We start from the raw sequence: 16,785 nt of genomic DNA on the forward strand, positions 1-16,785 counted from the left end.
AATTACAATACAGTACATTACAGTACATTACAGTACAGTACAGTACATTACAGTACATTACAGTACAGTAGATTGCAGTACAGTATATTACAGTACATTACAGTACAGTACAGTATATTACAGTACAGTAGATTGCAGTACAGTATATTACAGTAGATTACAGTACAGTAGATTACAGTACAGTACAGTAGATTACAGTACAGTATATTACATTACAGTACAGTATATTACAGTACCGTAGATTGCAGTACAGTGCAGTGCATTACAGTACATTACAGTCCAGTACAGTACAGTATATTACAGTACAGTAGATTGCATTACAGTATATTACAGTACAGTACATTACAGTACAGTACATTACAGTACATTGCAGTACAGTACATTACAGTACAGTACAGTGAGCCAGTACAGTACAGTACAGTGAGTCAGTACAGTACAGCACAGTGAGTCAGTACAGTACAGTGAGCCAGTACAGTACAGTACAGTGAGTCAGTACAGTACAGCACAGTGAGTCAGTACAGTACAGTACAGTGAGTCAGTACAGTACAGTACAGTTAGTCAGTACAGTGAGCCAGTACAGTACAGTGAGTCAGTACAGTGAGTCAGTACAGTACAGTACAGTGAGTCAGTACAGTACAGTACAGTACAGTGAGTCAGTACAGTACAGTACAGTACAGTGAGTCAGTACAGTACAGTTAGTCAGTACAGTGAGTCAGTACAGTACAGTGAGCCAGTACAGTACAGTTAGTCAGTACAGTGAGTCAGTACAGTACAGTGAGCCAGTACAGTACAGTTAGTCAGTACAGTGAGCCAGTACAGTACAGTGAGTCAGTACAGTGAGTCAGTACAGTACAGTGAGTCAGTACAGTACAGTTAGTCAGTACAGTTAGTCAGTACAGTGAGTCAGTACAGTACAGTACAGTACAGTGAGTCAGTACAGTACAGTACAGTACAGTGAGTCAGTACAGTACAGTTAGTCAGTACAGTGAGTCAGTACAGTACAGTTAGTCAGTACAGTGAGTCAGTACAGTACAGTGAGCCAGTACAGTACAGTTAGTCAGTACAGTGAGCCAGTACAGTATAGTGAGTCAGTACAGTGAGTCAGTACAGTACAGTGAGTCAGTACAGTACAGTGAGTCAGTACAGTTAGTCAGTACAGTGAGTCAGTACAGTACAGTACAGTGAGTCAGTACAGTACAGTACAGTACAGTGAGTCAGTACAGTACAGTTAGTCAGTACAGTGAGTCAGTACAGTACAGTACAGTTAGTCAGTACAGTGAGTCAGTACAGTGAGTCAGTACAGTACAGTACAGTGAATCAGTACAGTACAGTTAGTCAGTACAGTGAGTCAGTACAGTGAGTCAGTGCAGTGAGTCAGTACAGTACAGTTAGTCAGTACAGTGAGCCAGTACAGTACAGTTAGTCAGTGCAGTGAGTCAGTACAGTACAGTTAGTCAGTACAGTGAGCCAGTACAGTACAGTGAGTCAGTACAGTGAGTCAGTACAGTGAGTCAGTACAGTGAGTCAGTACAGTGAGTCAGTGCAGTGAGTCAGTACAGTACAGTTAGTCAGTGCAGTGAGTCAGTACAGTGAGTCAGTACAGTGCAGTTAGTCAGTAAAGTGAGTCAGTACAGTGCAATGCAGTACAGTGAGTCAGTACAGTACAGTGAGCCAGTACAGTACAGTTAGTCAGTACAGTTAGTCAGTACAGTACAGTACAGTACAGTGAGTCAGTACAGTACAGTTAGTCAGTACAGTGAGTCAGTACAGTACAGTACAGTTAGTCAGTACAGTGAGTCAGTACAGTGAGTCAGTACAGTGAGTCAGTACAGTACAGTGAGTCAGTACAGTGAGTCAGTGCAGTGAGTCAGTACAGTACAGTTAGTCAGTGCAGTGAGTCAGTACAGTGAGTCAGTACAGTGCAGTTAGTCAGTAAAGTGAGTCAGTACAGTGCAATGCAGTACAGTGAGTCAGTACAGTACAGTGAGCCAGTACAGTACAGTTAGTCAGTACAGTTAGTCAGTACAGTACAGTACAGTACAGTGAGTCAGTACAGTACAGTTAGTCAGTACAGTGAGTCAGTACAGTACAGTACAGTTAGTCAGTACAGTGAGTCAGTACAGTGAGTCAGTACAGTGAGTCAGTACAGTACAGTGAGTCAGTACAGTGAGTCAGTACAGTGAGTCAGTACAGTGAGTCAGTACAGTACAGTACAGTGAGTCAGTACAGTACAGTGAGCCAGTACAGTACAGTTAGTCAGTACAGTTAGTCAGTACAGTGAGTCAGTACAGTTAGTCAGTACAGTGAGTCAGTGCAGTGCTGTGCATTGCTTCCATAATACAATACAGAAGACTCCATTTAATAATATAGTAATATGTTACACTTTGCCTATCAGTCTCCTAAGGACAGTGTGATTATATATGTTTGTAAACAGCTACCTGCTGTCTGTCCATTCTGCTCCTGTGGAGAGCGAGGACCATTTAAATTAACAAGAGTTAGATCAGCGTCTCTGGGCCGGGGACTGGGGATGGCTAGGAAGAGGAGGAGAGGAAGAGGAGGAGAGAGGAGGTGAGAGAGGAGGAGACAAGAGAGGGGATGGCTAGGAAGGGAGTATAGGAAGGAGGAGAGAAGAGGAGAGAGAGAGAGGGGATGGAGACAGACAGACCTATTCTGTTACAGTAGCATCATGGAGACAGACAGGACTATTCTGTTACAGTAGCATCATGGAGACAGACAGACCTACTCTGTTACAGTAGCATCATGGAGACAGACAGACCTACTCTGTTAATGTAGCATCATGGAGACAGACAGACCTACTCTGTTACAGTAGCATCATGGAGACAGACAGACCTACTCTGTTACAGTAGCATCATGGAGACAGACAGACCTATTCTGTTACAGCAGCATCATGGAGACAGACAGACCTATTCTGTTACAGCAGCATCATGGAGACAGACAGACCTACTCTGTTACAGTAGCATCATGGAGACAGACAGATCTACTCTGTTACAGTAGCATCATGGCAGACAGACCTATTCTGTTACAGCAGCATCATGGAGACAGACAGACCTACTCTGTTACAGTAGCATCATGGAGGAGACAGACCTATTCTGTTACAGTAGCATCATGGAGACAGACAGACCTATTCTGTTACAGCAGCATCATGGAGACAGACAGACCTATTCTGTTACAGTAGCATCATGGAGACAGACAGACCTACTCTGTTACAGTAGCATCATGGAGACAGACAGACCTATTCTGTTACAGTAGCATCATGGAGACAGACCTATTCTGTTACAGTAGCATCATGGAGACAGACAGACCTACTCTGTTACAGTAGCATCATGGAGACAGACAGACCTATTCTGTTACAGTAGCATCATGGAGACAGACAGACCTATTCTGTTACAGTAGCATCATGGAGACAGACAGACCTATTCTGTTACAGTAGCATCATGGAGACAGACAGACCTATTCTGTTACAGTAGCATCATGGAGACAGACAGACCTATTCTGTTACAGTAGCATCATGGAGACAGACCTATTCTGTTACAGTAGCATCATGGAGACAGACAGACCTACTCTGTTACAGTAGCATCATGGAGACAGACAGACCTATTCTGTTACAGTAGCATCATGGAGACAGACAGACCTACTCTGTTACAATAGCATCATGGAGACAGACAGACCTACTCTGTTACAGTAGCATCATGGAGACAGACAGACCTACTCTGTTACAGTAGCATCATGGAGACAGACAGACCTATTCTGTTACAGCAGCATCATGGAGACAGACAGACCTATTCTGTTACAGTAGCATCATGGAGACAGACAGGCCTACTCTGTTACAGTAGCATCATGGAGACAGACAGACCTATTCTGTTACAGTAGCATCATGGAGTAAGACCTATTCTGTTACAGTAGCATCATGGAGACAGACCTATTCTGTTACAGTAGCATCATGGAGACAGACAGACCTACTCTGTTACAGTAGCATCATGGAGACAGACAGACCTATTCTGTTACAGTAGCATCATGGAGACAGACAGACCTATTCTGTTACAGTAGCATCATGGTGACAGACAGACCTATTCTGTTACAGTAGCATCATGGAGACAGACAGACCTATTCTGTTACAGTAGCATCATGGAGACAGACAGACCTATTCTGTTACAGTAGCATCATGGAGACAGACAGACCTATTCTGTTACAGTAGCATCATGGAGACAGACAGACCTACTCTGTTACAGTAGCATCATGGAGACAGACAGACCTACTCTGTTACAGTAGCATCATGGAGACAGACAGACCTACTCTGTTACAGTAGCATCATGGAGACAGACAGACCTATTCTGTTACAGTAGCATCATGGAGACAGACAGACCTACTCTGTTACAGTAGCATCATGGAGACAGACAGACCTATTCTGTTACAGTAGCATCATGGAGACAGACAGGCCTACTCTGTTACAGTAGCATCATGGAGACAGACAGACCTACTCTGTTACAGTAGCATCATGGAGACAGACAGACCTACTCTGTTACAGTAGCATCATGGAGACAGACAGACCTATTCTGTTACAGTAGCATCATGGAGACAGACAGACCTACTCTGTTACAGTAGCATCATGGAGACAGACAGGCCTACTCTGTTACAGTAGCATCATGGAGACAGACAGACCTACTCTGTTACAGTAGCATCATGGAGACAGACAGACCTATTCTGTTACAGTAGCATCATGGAGACAGACAGACCTATTCTGTTACAGTAGCATCATGGAGACAGACAGACCTATTCTGTTACAGTAGCATCATGGAGACAGACAGACCTAGTCTGTTACAGTAGCATCATGGAGACAGACAGACCTACTCTGTTACAGTAGCATCATGGAGACAGACAGACCTATTCTGTTACAGTAGCATCATGGAGACAGACAGACCTATTCTGTTACAGTAGCATCATGGAGACAGACAGACCTATTCTGTTACAGTAGCATCATGGAGACAGACAGACCTACTCTGTTACAGTAGCATCATGGAGACAGACAGACCTATTCTGTTACAGTAGCATCATGGAGACAGACAGACCTATTCTGTTACAGTAGCATCATGGAGACAGACAGACCTATTCTGTTACAGTAGCATCATGGAGACAGACAGACCTACTCTGTTACAGTAGCATCATGGAGACAGACAGACCTATTCTGTTACAGTAGCATCATGGAGACAGACAGACCTATTCTGTTACAGTAGCATCATGGAGACAGACAGACCTACTCTGTTACAGTAGCATCATGGAGACAGACAGACCTATTCTGTTACAGTAGCATCATGGAGACAGACAGACCTATTCTGTTACAGTAGCATCATGGAGACAGACAGACCTACTCTGTTACAGTAGCATCATGGAGACAGACAGACCTATTCTGTTACAGTAGCATCATGGAGACAGACAGACCTACTCTGTTACAGTAGCATCATGGAGACAGACAGACCTACTCTGTTACAGTAGCATCATGGAGACAGACAGACCTATTCTGTTACAGTAGCATCATGGAGACAGACAGGCCTATTCTGTTACAGTAGCATCATGGAGACAGACAGACCTACTCTGTTACAGTAGCATCATGGAGACAGACAGACCTACTCTGTTACAGTAGCATCATGGAGACAGACAGACCTATTCTGTTACAGTAGCATCATGGAGACAGACAGGCCTATTCTGTTACAGTAGCATCATGGAGACAGACAGGCCTATTCTGTTACAGTAGCATCATGGAGACAGACAGACCTACTCTGTTACAGTAGCATCATGGAGACAGACAGACCTACTCTGTTACAGTAGCATCATGGAGACAGACAGACCTATTCTGTTACAGTAGCATCATGGAGACAGACAGACCTACTCTGTTACAGTAGCATCATGGAGACAGACAGACCTATTCTGTTACAGTAGCATCATGGAGACAGACAGACCTATTCTGTTACAGTAGCATCATGGAGACAGACAGACCTATTCTGTTACAGTAGCATCATGGAGACAGACAGACCTATTCTGTTACAGTAGCATCATGGAGACAGACAGACCTATTCTGTTACAGTAGCATCATGGAGACAGACCTATTCTGTTACAGTAGCATCATGGAGACAGACAGACCTATTCTGTTACAGTAGCATCATGGAGACAGACAGACCTACTCTGTTACAGTAGCATCATGGAGACAGACAGACCTATTCTGTTACAGTAGCATCATGGAGACAGACAGACCTACTCTGTTACAGTAGCATCATGGAGACAGACAGACCTACTCTGTTACAGTAGCATCATGGAGACAGACAGACCTACTCTGTTACAGTAGCATCATGGAGACAGACAGACCTATTCTGTTACAGTAGCATCATGGAGACAGACAGACCTACTCTGTTACAGTAGCATCATGGAGACAGACAGACCTACTCTGTTACAGTAGCATCATGGAGACAGACAGACCTACTCTGTTACAGTAGCATCATGGAGACAGACAGACCTATTCTGTTACAGTAGCATCATGGAGACAGACAGACCTACTCTGTTACAGTAGCATCATGGAGACAGACAGACCTACTCTGTTACAGTAGCATCATGGAGACAGACAGACCTACTCTGTTACAGTAGCATCATGGAGACAGACAGACCTATTCTGTTACAGTAGCATCATGGAGACAGACAGACCTACTCTGTTACAGTAGCATCATGGAGACAGACAGACCTATTCTGTTACAGTAGCATCATGGAGACAGACAGACCTACTCTGTTACAGTAGCATCATGGAGACAGACAGACCTACTCTGTTACAGTAGCATCATGGAGACAGACAGACCTACTCTGTTACAGTAGCATCATGGAGACAGACAGACCTATTCTGTTACAGTAGCATCATGGAGACAGACAGGCCTACTCTGTTACAGTAGCATCATGGAGACAGACAGACCTACTCTGTTACAGTAGCATCATGGAGACAGACAGACCTACTCTGTTACAGTAGCATCATGGAGACAGACAGACCTATTCTGTTACAGTAGCATCATGGAGACAGACAGACCTATTCTGTTACAGTAGCATCATGGAGACAGACAGACCTATTCTGTTACAGTAGCATCATGGAGACAGACAGACCTAGTCTGTTACAGTAGCATCATGGAGACAGACAGACCTACTCTGTTACAGTAGCATCATGGAGACAGACAGACCTATTCTGTTACAGTAGCATCATGGAGACAGACAGACCTATTCTGTTACAGTAGCATCATGGAGACAGACAGGCCTATTCTGTTACAGTAGCATCATGGAGACAGACTGGCCTACTCTGTTACAGTAGCATCATGGAGACAGACAGACCTATTCTGTTACAGTAGCATCATGGAGACAGACAGGCCTACTCTGTTACAGTAGCATCATGGAGACAGACAAGCCTACTCTGTTACAGTAGCATCATGGAGACAGACAGACCTACTCTGTTACAGTAGCATCATGGAGACAGACAGACCTACTCTGTTACAGTAGCATCATGGAGACAGACAGACCTATTCTGTTACAGTAGCATCATGGAGACAGACAGACCTACTCTGTTACAGTAGCATCATGGAGACAGACAGACCTATTCTGTTACAGTAGCATCATGGAGACAGACAGACCTATTCTGTTACAGTAGCATCATGGAGACAGACAGACCTACTCTGTTACAGTAGCATCATGGAGACAGACAGACCTATTCTGTTACAGTAGCATCATGGAGACAGACAGACCTACTCTGTTACAGTAGCATCATGGAGACAGACAGACCTACTCTGTTACAGTAGCATCATGGAGACAGACAGACCTATTCTGTTACAGTAGCATCATGGAGACAGACAGACCTATTCTGTTACAGTAGCATCATGGAGACAGACAGACCTACTCTGTTACAGTAGCATCATGGAGACAGACAGACCTACTCTGTTACAGTAGCATCATGGAGACAGACAGACCTATTCTGTTACAGTAGCATCATGGAGACAGACAGACCTATTCTGTTACAGTAGCATCATGGAGACAGACAGGCCTATTCTGTTACAGTAGCATCATGGAGACAGACAGACCTATTCTGTTACAGTAGCATCATGGAGACAGACAGACCTACTCTGTTACAGTAGCATCATGGAGACAGACAGGCCTATTCTGTTACAGTAGCATCATGGAGACAGACAGACCTACTCTGTTACAGTAGCATCATGGAGACAGACAGACCTATTCTGTTACAGTAGCATCATGGAGACAGACAGACCTATTCTGTTACAGTAGCATCATGGAGACAGACAGACCTACTCTGTTACAGTAGCATCATGGAGACAGACAGACCTATTCTGTTACAGTAGCATCATGGAGACAGACAGACCTATTCTGTTACAGTAGCATCATGGAGACAGACAGACCTATTCTGTTACAGTAGCATCATGGAGACAGACAGACCTACTCTGTTACAGTAGCATCATGGAGACAGACAGACCTATTCTGTTACAGTAGCATCATGGAGACAGACAGACCTATTCTGTTACAGTAGCATCATGGAGACAGACAGACCTATTCTGTTACAGTAGCATCATGGAGACAGACAGACCTACTCTGTTACAGTAGCATCATGGAGACAGACAGACCTACTCTGTTACAGTAGCATCATGGAGACAGACAGACCTACTCTGTTACAGTAGCATCATGGAGACAGACAGACCTATTCTGTTACAGTAGCATCATGGAGACAGACAGACCTACTCTGTTACAGTAGCATCATGGAGACAGACAGACCTATTCTGTTACAGTAGCATCATGGAGACAGACAGACCTACTCTGTTACAGTAGCATCATGGAGACAGACAGACCTATTCTGTTACAGTAGCATCATGGAGACAGACAGACCTATTCTGTTACAGTAGCATCATGGAGACAGACAGACCTATTCTGTTACAGTAGCATCATGGAGACAGACAGGCCTAGTCTGTTACAGTAGCATCATGGAGACAGACAGACCTACTCTGTTACAGTAGCATCATGGAGACAGACAGACCTATTCTGTTACAGTAGCATCATGGAGACAGACAGACCTATTCTGTTACAGTAGCATCATGGAGACAGACAGACCTATTCTGTTACAGTAGCATCATGGAGACAGACAGACCTACTCTGTTACAGTAGCATCATGGAGACAGACAGACCTATTCTGTTACAGTAGCATCATGGAGACAGACAGACCTACTCTGTTACAGTAGCATCATGGAGACAGACAGACCTATTCTGTTACAGTAGCATCATGGAGACAGACAGACCTATTCTGTTACAGTAGCATCATGGAGACAGACAGACCTACTCTGTTACAGTAGCATCATGGAGACAGACAGACCTATTCTGTTACAGTAGCATCATGGAGACAGACAGACCTACTCTGTTACAGTAGCATCATGGAGACAGACAGACCTATTCTGTTACAGTAGCATCATGGAGACAGACAGACCTATTCTGTTACAGTAGCATCATGGAGACAGACAGACCTACTCTGTTACAGTAGCATCATGGAGACAGACAGACCTATTCTGTTACAGTAGCATCATGGAGACAGACAGACCTACTCTGTTACAGTAGCATCATGGAGACAGACAGACCTACTCTGTTACAGTAGCATCATGGAGACAGACAGACCTATTCTGTTACAGTAGCATCATGGAGACAGACAGACCTACTCTGTTACAGTAGCATCATGGAGACAGACAGACCTATTCTGTTACAGTAGCATCATGGAGACAGACAGACCTATTCTGTTACAGTAGCATCATGGAGACAGACAGACCTATTCTGTTACAGTAGCATCATGGAGACAGACAGGCCTATTCTGTTACAGTAGCATCATGGAGACAGACAGACCTACTCTGTTACAGTAGCATCATGGAGACAGACAGACCTATTCTGTTACAGTAGCATCATGGAGACAGACAGACCTATTCTGTTACAGTAGCATCATGGAGACAGACAGACCTATTCTGTTACAGTAGCATCATGGAGACAGACAGACCTATTCTGTTACAGTAGCATCATGGAGACAGACAGACCTATTCTGTTACAGTAGCATCATGGAGACAGACAGACCTACTCTGTTACAGTAGCATCATGGAGACAGACAGACCTACTCTGTTACAGTAGCATCATGGAGACAGACAGACCTATTCTGTTACAGTAGCATCATGGAGACAGACAGACCTATTCTGTTACAGTAGCATCATGGAGACAGACAGACCTACTCTGTTACAGTAGCATCATGGAGACAGACAGACCTACTCTGTTACAGTAGCATCATGGAGACAGACAGACCTACTCTGTTACAGTAGCATCATGGAGACAGACAGACCTATTCTGTTACAGTAGCATCATGGAGACAGACAGACCTACTCTGTTACAGTAGCATCATGGAGACAGACAGACCTATTCTGTTACAGTAGCATCATGGAGACAGACAGGCCTAGTCTGTTACAGTAGCATCATGGAGACAGACAGACCTACTCTGTTCAGCATCATGGAGACAGACAGACCTATTCTGTTACAGTAGCATCATGGAGACCTTCAGACAGACCTATTCTGTTACAGTAGCATCATGGAGACAGACAGACCTATTCTGTTACAGTAGCATCATGGAGACAGACAGACCTACTCTGTTACAGTAGCATCATGGAGACAGACAGACCTATTCTGTTACAGTAGCATCATGGAGACAGACAGACCTACTCTGTTACAGTAGCATCATGGAGACAGACAGACCTATTCTGTTACAGTAGCATCATGGAGACAGACAGACCTACTCTGTTACAGTAGCATCATGGAGACAGACAGACCTACTCTGTTACAGTAGCATCATGGAGACAGACAGACCTATTCTGTTACAGTAGCATCATGGAGACAGACAGACCTACTCTGTTACAGTAGCATCATGGAGACAGACAGACCTATTCTGTTACAGTAGCATCATGGAGACAGACAGACCTATTCTGTTACAGTAGCATCATGGAGACAGACAGACCTACTCTGTTACAGTAGCATCATGGAGACAGACAGACCTATTCTGTTACAGTAGCATCATGGAGACAGACAGACCTACTCTGTTACAGTAGCATCATGGAGACAGACAGACCTACTCTGTTACAGTAGCATCATGGAGACAGACAGACCTATTCTGTTACAGTAGCATCATGGAGACAGACAGACCTACTCTGTTACAGTAGCATCATGGAGACAGACAGACCTATTCTGTTACAGTAGCATCATGGAGACAGACAGACCTATTCTGTTACAGTAGCATCATGGAGACAGACAGACCTATTCTGTTACAGTAGCATCATGGAGACAGACAGACCTATTCTGTTACAGTAGCATCATGGAGACAGACAGACCTACTCTGTTACAGTAGCATCATGGAGACAGACAGACCTATTCTGTTACAGTATCATCATGGAGACAGACAGACCTATTCTGTTACAGTAGCATCATGGAGACAGACAGACCTATTCTGTTACAGTAGCATCATGGAGACAGACAGACCTATTCTGTTACAGTAGCATCATGGAGACAGACAGACCTATTCTGTTACAGTAGCATCATGGAGACAGACAGGCCTACTCTGTTACAGTAGCATCATGGAGACAGACAGACCTACTCTGTTACAGTAGCATCATGGAGACAGACAGACCTATTCTGTTACAGTAGCATCATGGAGACAGACAGACCTATTCTGTTACAGTAGCATCATGGAGACAGACAGACCTACTCTGTTACAGCAGCATCATGGAGACAGACAGACCTACTCTGTTACAGTAGCATCATGGAGACAGACAGACCTACTCTGTTACAGTAGCATCATGGAGACAGACAGACCTATTCTGTTACAGTAGCATCATGGAGACAGACAGGCCTACTCTGTTACAGTAGCATCATGGAGACAGACAGACCTACTCTGTTACAGTAGCATCATGGAGACAGACAGACCTATTCTGTTACAGTAGCATCATGGAGACAGACAGACCTATTCTGTTACAGTAGCATCATGGAGACAGACAGACCTACTCTGTTACAGCAGCATCATGGAGACAGACAGACCTACTCTGTTACAGTAGCATCATGGAGACAGACAGACCTACTCTGTTACAGTAGCATCATGGAGACAGACAGACCTACTCTGTTACAGTAGCATCATGGAGACAGACAGGCCTACTCTGTTACAGTAGCATCATGGAGACAGACAGGCCTATTCTGTTACAGCAGCATCATGGAGACAGACAGACCTATTCTGTTACAGTAGCATCATGGAGACAGACAGACCTATTCTGTTACAGTAGCATCATGGAGACAGACAGACCTATTCTGTTACAGTAGCATCATGGAGACAGACAGACCTATTCTGTTACAGTAGCATCATGGAGACAGACAGACCTACTCTGTTACAGTAGCATCATGGAGACAGACAGACCTTCTCTGTTACAGTAGCATCATGGAGACAGACAGACCTATTCTGTTACAGTAGCATCATGGAGACAGACAGACCTATTCTGTTACAGTAGCATCATGGAGACAGACAGACCTACTCTGTTACAGCAGCATCATGGAGACAGACAGACCTACTCTGTTACAGTAGCATCATGGAGACAGACAGACCTACTCTGTTACAGTAGCATCATGGAGACAGACAGACCTATTCTGTTACAGTAGCATCATGGAGACAGACAGGCCTACTCTGTTACAGTAGCATCATGGAGACAGACAGACCTACTCTGTTACAGTAGCATCATGGAGACAGACAGACCTATTCTGTTACAGTAGCATCATGGAGACAGACAGACCTATTCTGTTACAGTAGCATCATGGAGACAGACAGACCTACTCTGTTACAGCAGCATCATGGAGACAGACAGACCTACTCTGTTACAGTAGCATCATGGAGACAGACAGACCTACTCTGTTACAGTAGCATCATGGAGACAGACAGACCTACTCTGTTACAGTAGCATCATGGAGACAGACAGGCCTACTCTGTTACAGTAGCATCATGGAGACAGACAGACCTATTCTGTTACAGCAGCATCATGGAGACAGACAGACCTATTCTGTTACAGTAGCATCATGGAGACAGACAGACCTATTCTGTTACAGTAGCATCATGGAGACAGACAGACCTATTCTGTTACAGTAGCATCATGGAGACAGACAGACCTATTCTGTTACAGTAGCATCATGGAGACAGACAGACCTACTCTGTTACAGTAGCATCATGGAGACAGACAGACCTACTCTGTTACAGTAGCATCATGGAGACAGACAGGCCTACCAGTAGCATCACGGAGACAGACAGACCTACTCTTACAGTAGCATCATGGAGACAGACAGACCTATTCTGTTACAGTAGCATCATGGAGACAGACAGACCTATTCTGTTACAGTAGCATCATGGAGACAGACAGACCTATTCTGTTACAGTAGCATCATGGAGTCAGACAGACCTATTCTGTTACAGTAGCATCATGGAGACAGACAGACCTATTCTGTTACAGTAGCATCATGGAGACAGACAGACCTACTCTGTTACAGTAGCATCATGGAGACAGACAGACCTACTCTGTTACAGTAGCATCATGGAGACAGACAGGCCTATTCTGTTACAGTAGCATCATGGAGACAGACAGACCTACTCTGTTACAGTAGCATCATGGAGACAGACAGACCTATTCTGTTACAGTAGCATCATGGAGACAGACAGACCTATTCTGTTACAGTAGCATCATGGAGACAGACAGACCTACTCTGTTACAGTAGCATCATGGAGACAGACAGACCTATTCTGTTACAGTAGCATCATGGAGACAGACAGACCTATTCTGTTACAGTAGCATCATGGAGACAGACAGACCTATTCTGTTACAGTAGCATCATGGAGACAGACAGACCTATTCTGTTACAGTAGCATCATGGAGACAGACAGACCTACTCTGTTACAGTAGCATCATGGAGACAGACAGGCCTACTCTGTTACAGTAGCATCATGGAGACAGACAGGCCTACTCTGTTACAGTAGCATCATGGAGACAGACAGACCTACTCTGTTACAGTAGCATCATGGAGACAGACAGGCCTACTCTGTTACAGTAGCATCATGGAGACAGACAGGCCTACTCTGTTACAGTAGCATCATGGAGACAGACAGACCTACTCTGTTACAGTAGCATCATGGAGACAGACAGACCTATTCTGTTACAGTAGCATCATGGAGACAGACAGACCTATTCTGTTACAGTAGCATCATGGAGACAGACAGACCTATTCTGTTACAGTAGCATCATGGAGACAGACAGACCTATTCTGTTACAGCAGCATCATGGAGACAGACAGACCTACTCTGTTACAGTAGCATCATGGAGACAGACAGACCTATTCTGTTACAGTAGCATCATGGAGACAGACATACCTATTCTGTTACAGTAGCATCATGGAGACAGACAGACCTACTCTGTTACAGTAGCATCATGGAGACAGACAGACCTATTCTGTTACAGTAGCATCATGGAGACAGACAGACCTACTCTGTTACAGTAGCATCATGGAGACAGACAGGCCTACTCTGTTACAGTAGCATCATGGAGACAGACAGACCTATTCTGTTACAGCAGCATCATGGAGACAGACAGGCCTCTCTCTGTTACAGTAGCATCATGGAGACAGACAGACCTATTCTGTTACAGCAGCATCATGGAGACAGACAGACCTATTCTGTTACAGCAGCATCATGGAGACAGACCTATTCTGTTACAGTAGCATCATGGAGACAGACAGACCTATTCTGTTACAGTAGCATCATGGAGACAGACAGGCCTACTCTGTTACAGTAGCATCATGGAGACAGACAGACCTATTCTGTTACAGTAGCATCATGGAGACAGACAGACCTATTCTGTTACAGTAGCATCATGGAGACAGACAGACCTATTCTGTTACAGTAGCATCATGGAGACAGACAGACCTATTCTGTTACAGTAGCATCATGGAGACAGACAGACCTATTCTGTTACAGTAGCATCATGGAGACAGACAGACCTATTCTGTTACAGTAGAATTTCAAGGGCCATTCTCAGCTGTGTGAAGTAGTTTCTCTTTCACATGGAGATCTAATCCTATCTCCCCCTTCTCTCTATCTCCCCTTCTATCTCTATCTCCTCCCTTCTCTCTCTTTCTCCCCCCCCAATCCCCTTCTCTCTATCTTTCACCCCCTCTCTCTCTCTTTCCCCCCCCCACCCCCTTCTCTCTATCTTTCACCCCCCTCTCTCTCTCTCCCCCTTGTCTCTCTCTTTCCCCCCCACCCCCTTCTCTCTCTCTTTCTCCCCCCTTCTCTCTATCTTTCACCCCCTTCTCTCTCTTTCTCCCCCTTTCTCTCTCTCTTTCTCCCCCCACCCCCTTCTCTCTCTCTCTTTCCCCCTTCTCTCTATCTTTCACCCCCTCTCCACCCCCTTCTCTCTCTCTTTCTCCTCCCACCTTCCCCTTCTCTCTCTCTTTCTCCCCCCACCATCCCCTCTCTCTCTCTTTCTCCCCCACCATCCCCTTCTCTCTCTCTTTCTCCCCCACCATCCCCTTCTCTCTATCTTCCCCCCACCACCCCTTCTCTCTCTCTTTCTCCTCCCACAATCCCCTTCTCTCTCTCTTTCTCCTCCCACCATCCCCTTCTCTCTCTCTTTCTCCTCCCACCATCCCCTTCTCTCTCTCTTTCTCCTCCCCCACCATCCCTTCTCTCTCTCTTTCTCCCCCACCATCCCCTTCTCTCTATCTTCCCCCACCACCTCCCTTCTCTCTCTCTTTCTCCCCCACAATCCCCTTCTCTCTCTCTTTCTCCTCCCACCATCCCCTTCTCTCTCTCTTTCTCCTCCCACAATCCCCTTCTCTCTCTCTTTCTCCCCACAATCCCCCTCTCTCTCTCTTTCTCCCCCACAATCCCCTTCTCTCTCTCTTTCTCCCCCCACCATCCCCTTCTCTCTCTCTTTCTCCCCCCACCAGCCCCTTCTCTCTCTCTTTCTCCCCCCCACCATCCCCTTCTCTCTCTCTTTCTCCTCCCAGCAGCCAATGACACATGACCATTTTAACAGGTTATACAATTCAGCTAATGGCAGATGTCCATATAAAAAGGGTTTTAATCTAAAGCCTGTGACTGGTCCATGTTGGGGAGGAAGGGGGGTTCTGAAATCTTCAGCCAATGACGTGTCCATGTTGACGTGTCCATGTTGGGGGTTCTGAAATCTTCAGCCAATGACGTGTCCATGTTGGGGGTTCTGAAATCTTCAGCCAATGACGTGTCCATGTTGGGGGGTTCTGAAATCTTCAGCCAATGACATGTCCATGTTGGGTAGGAGGGGAGGAGTTCTGAAATCTCCAGCCAATGAAAGATGTCCATATAAAGAAGTGGCATTGAAGTTTCAGCCAATCACAGATGTCATTATTTCTGCGTTTCCACAGCAACACCACAGAGGCGGGCGGGACCTACATTAAAAAGTGCTGTAAAGGATTCTGCATCGACATCCTGAAGAAGATCGCGAAGTACGTAAAGTTCACCTACGATCTCTACCTGGTTACCAACGGTAAACACGGGAAGAAGATCAACAACGTGTGGAACGGGATGGTGGGAGAGGTGAGTGATTAATAATTATAATATGTTATAATATCATACAGGTGATTGTTAGTTTAGTCTGTCCTGTCTCA

The 16,785-nt window shown here is 45.1% G+C and overlaps 1 protein-coding gene across 1 annotated transcript in view; it reads left to right on the plus strand.

Moving 5' to 3' along the window:
* LOC121844576 (glutamate receptor ionotropic, NMDA 2A-like) overlaps positions 1-16,785 on the plus strand; it is a 75,903-nt gene that overhangs the window by 19,515 nt on the left and 39,603 nt on the right. Inside the window, exon 3 of the mRNA XM_042314844.1 lies at positions 16,543-16,714. Coding sequence (XP_042170778.1) covers positions 16,543-16,714 — 172 coding nt within the window. The remainder of the gene's footprint in view (positions 1-16,542; positions 16,715-16,785) is intronic.

This window comes from Oncorhynchus tshawytscha, unplaced genomic scaffold (assembly GCF_018296145.1).
Source record: "Oncorhynchus tshawytscha isolate Ot180627B unplaced genomic scaffold, Otsh_v2.0 Un_contig_6050_pilon_pilon, whole genome shotgun sequence".
NCBI lineage: Eukaryota > Metazoa > Chordata > Actinopteri > Salmoniformes > Salmonidae > Oncorhynchus > Oncorhynchus tshawytscha.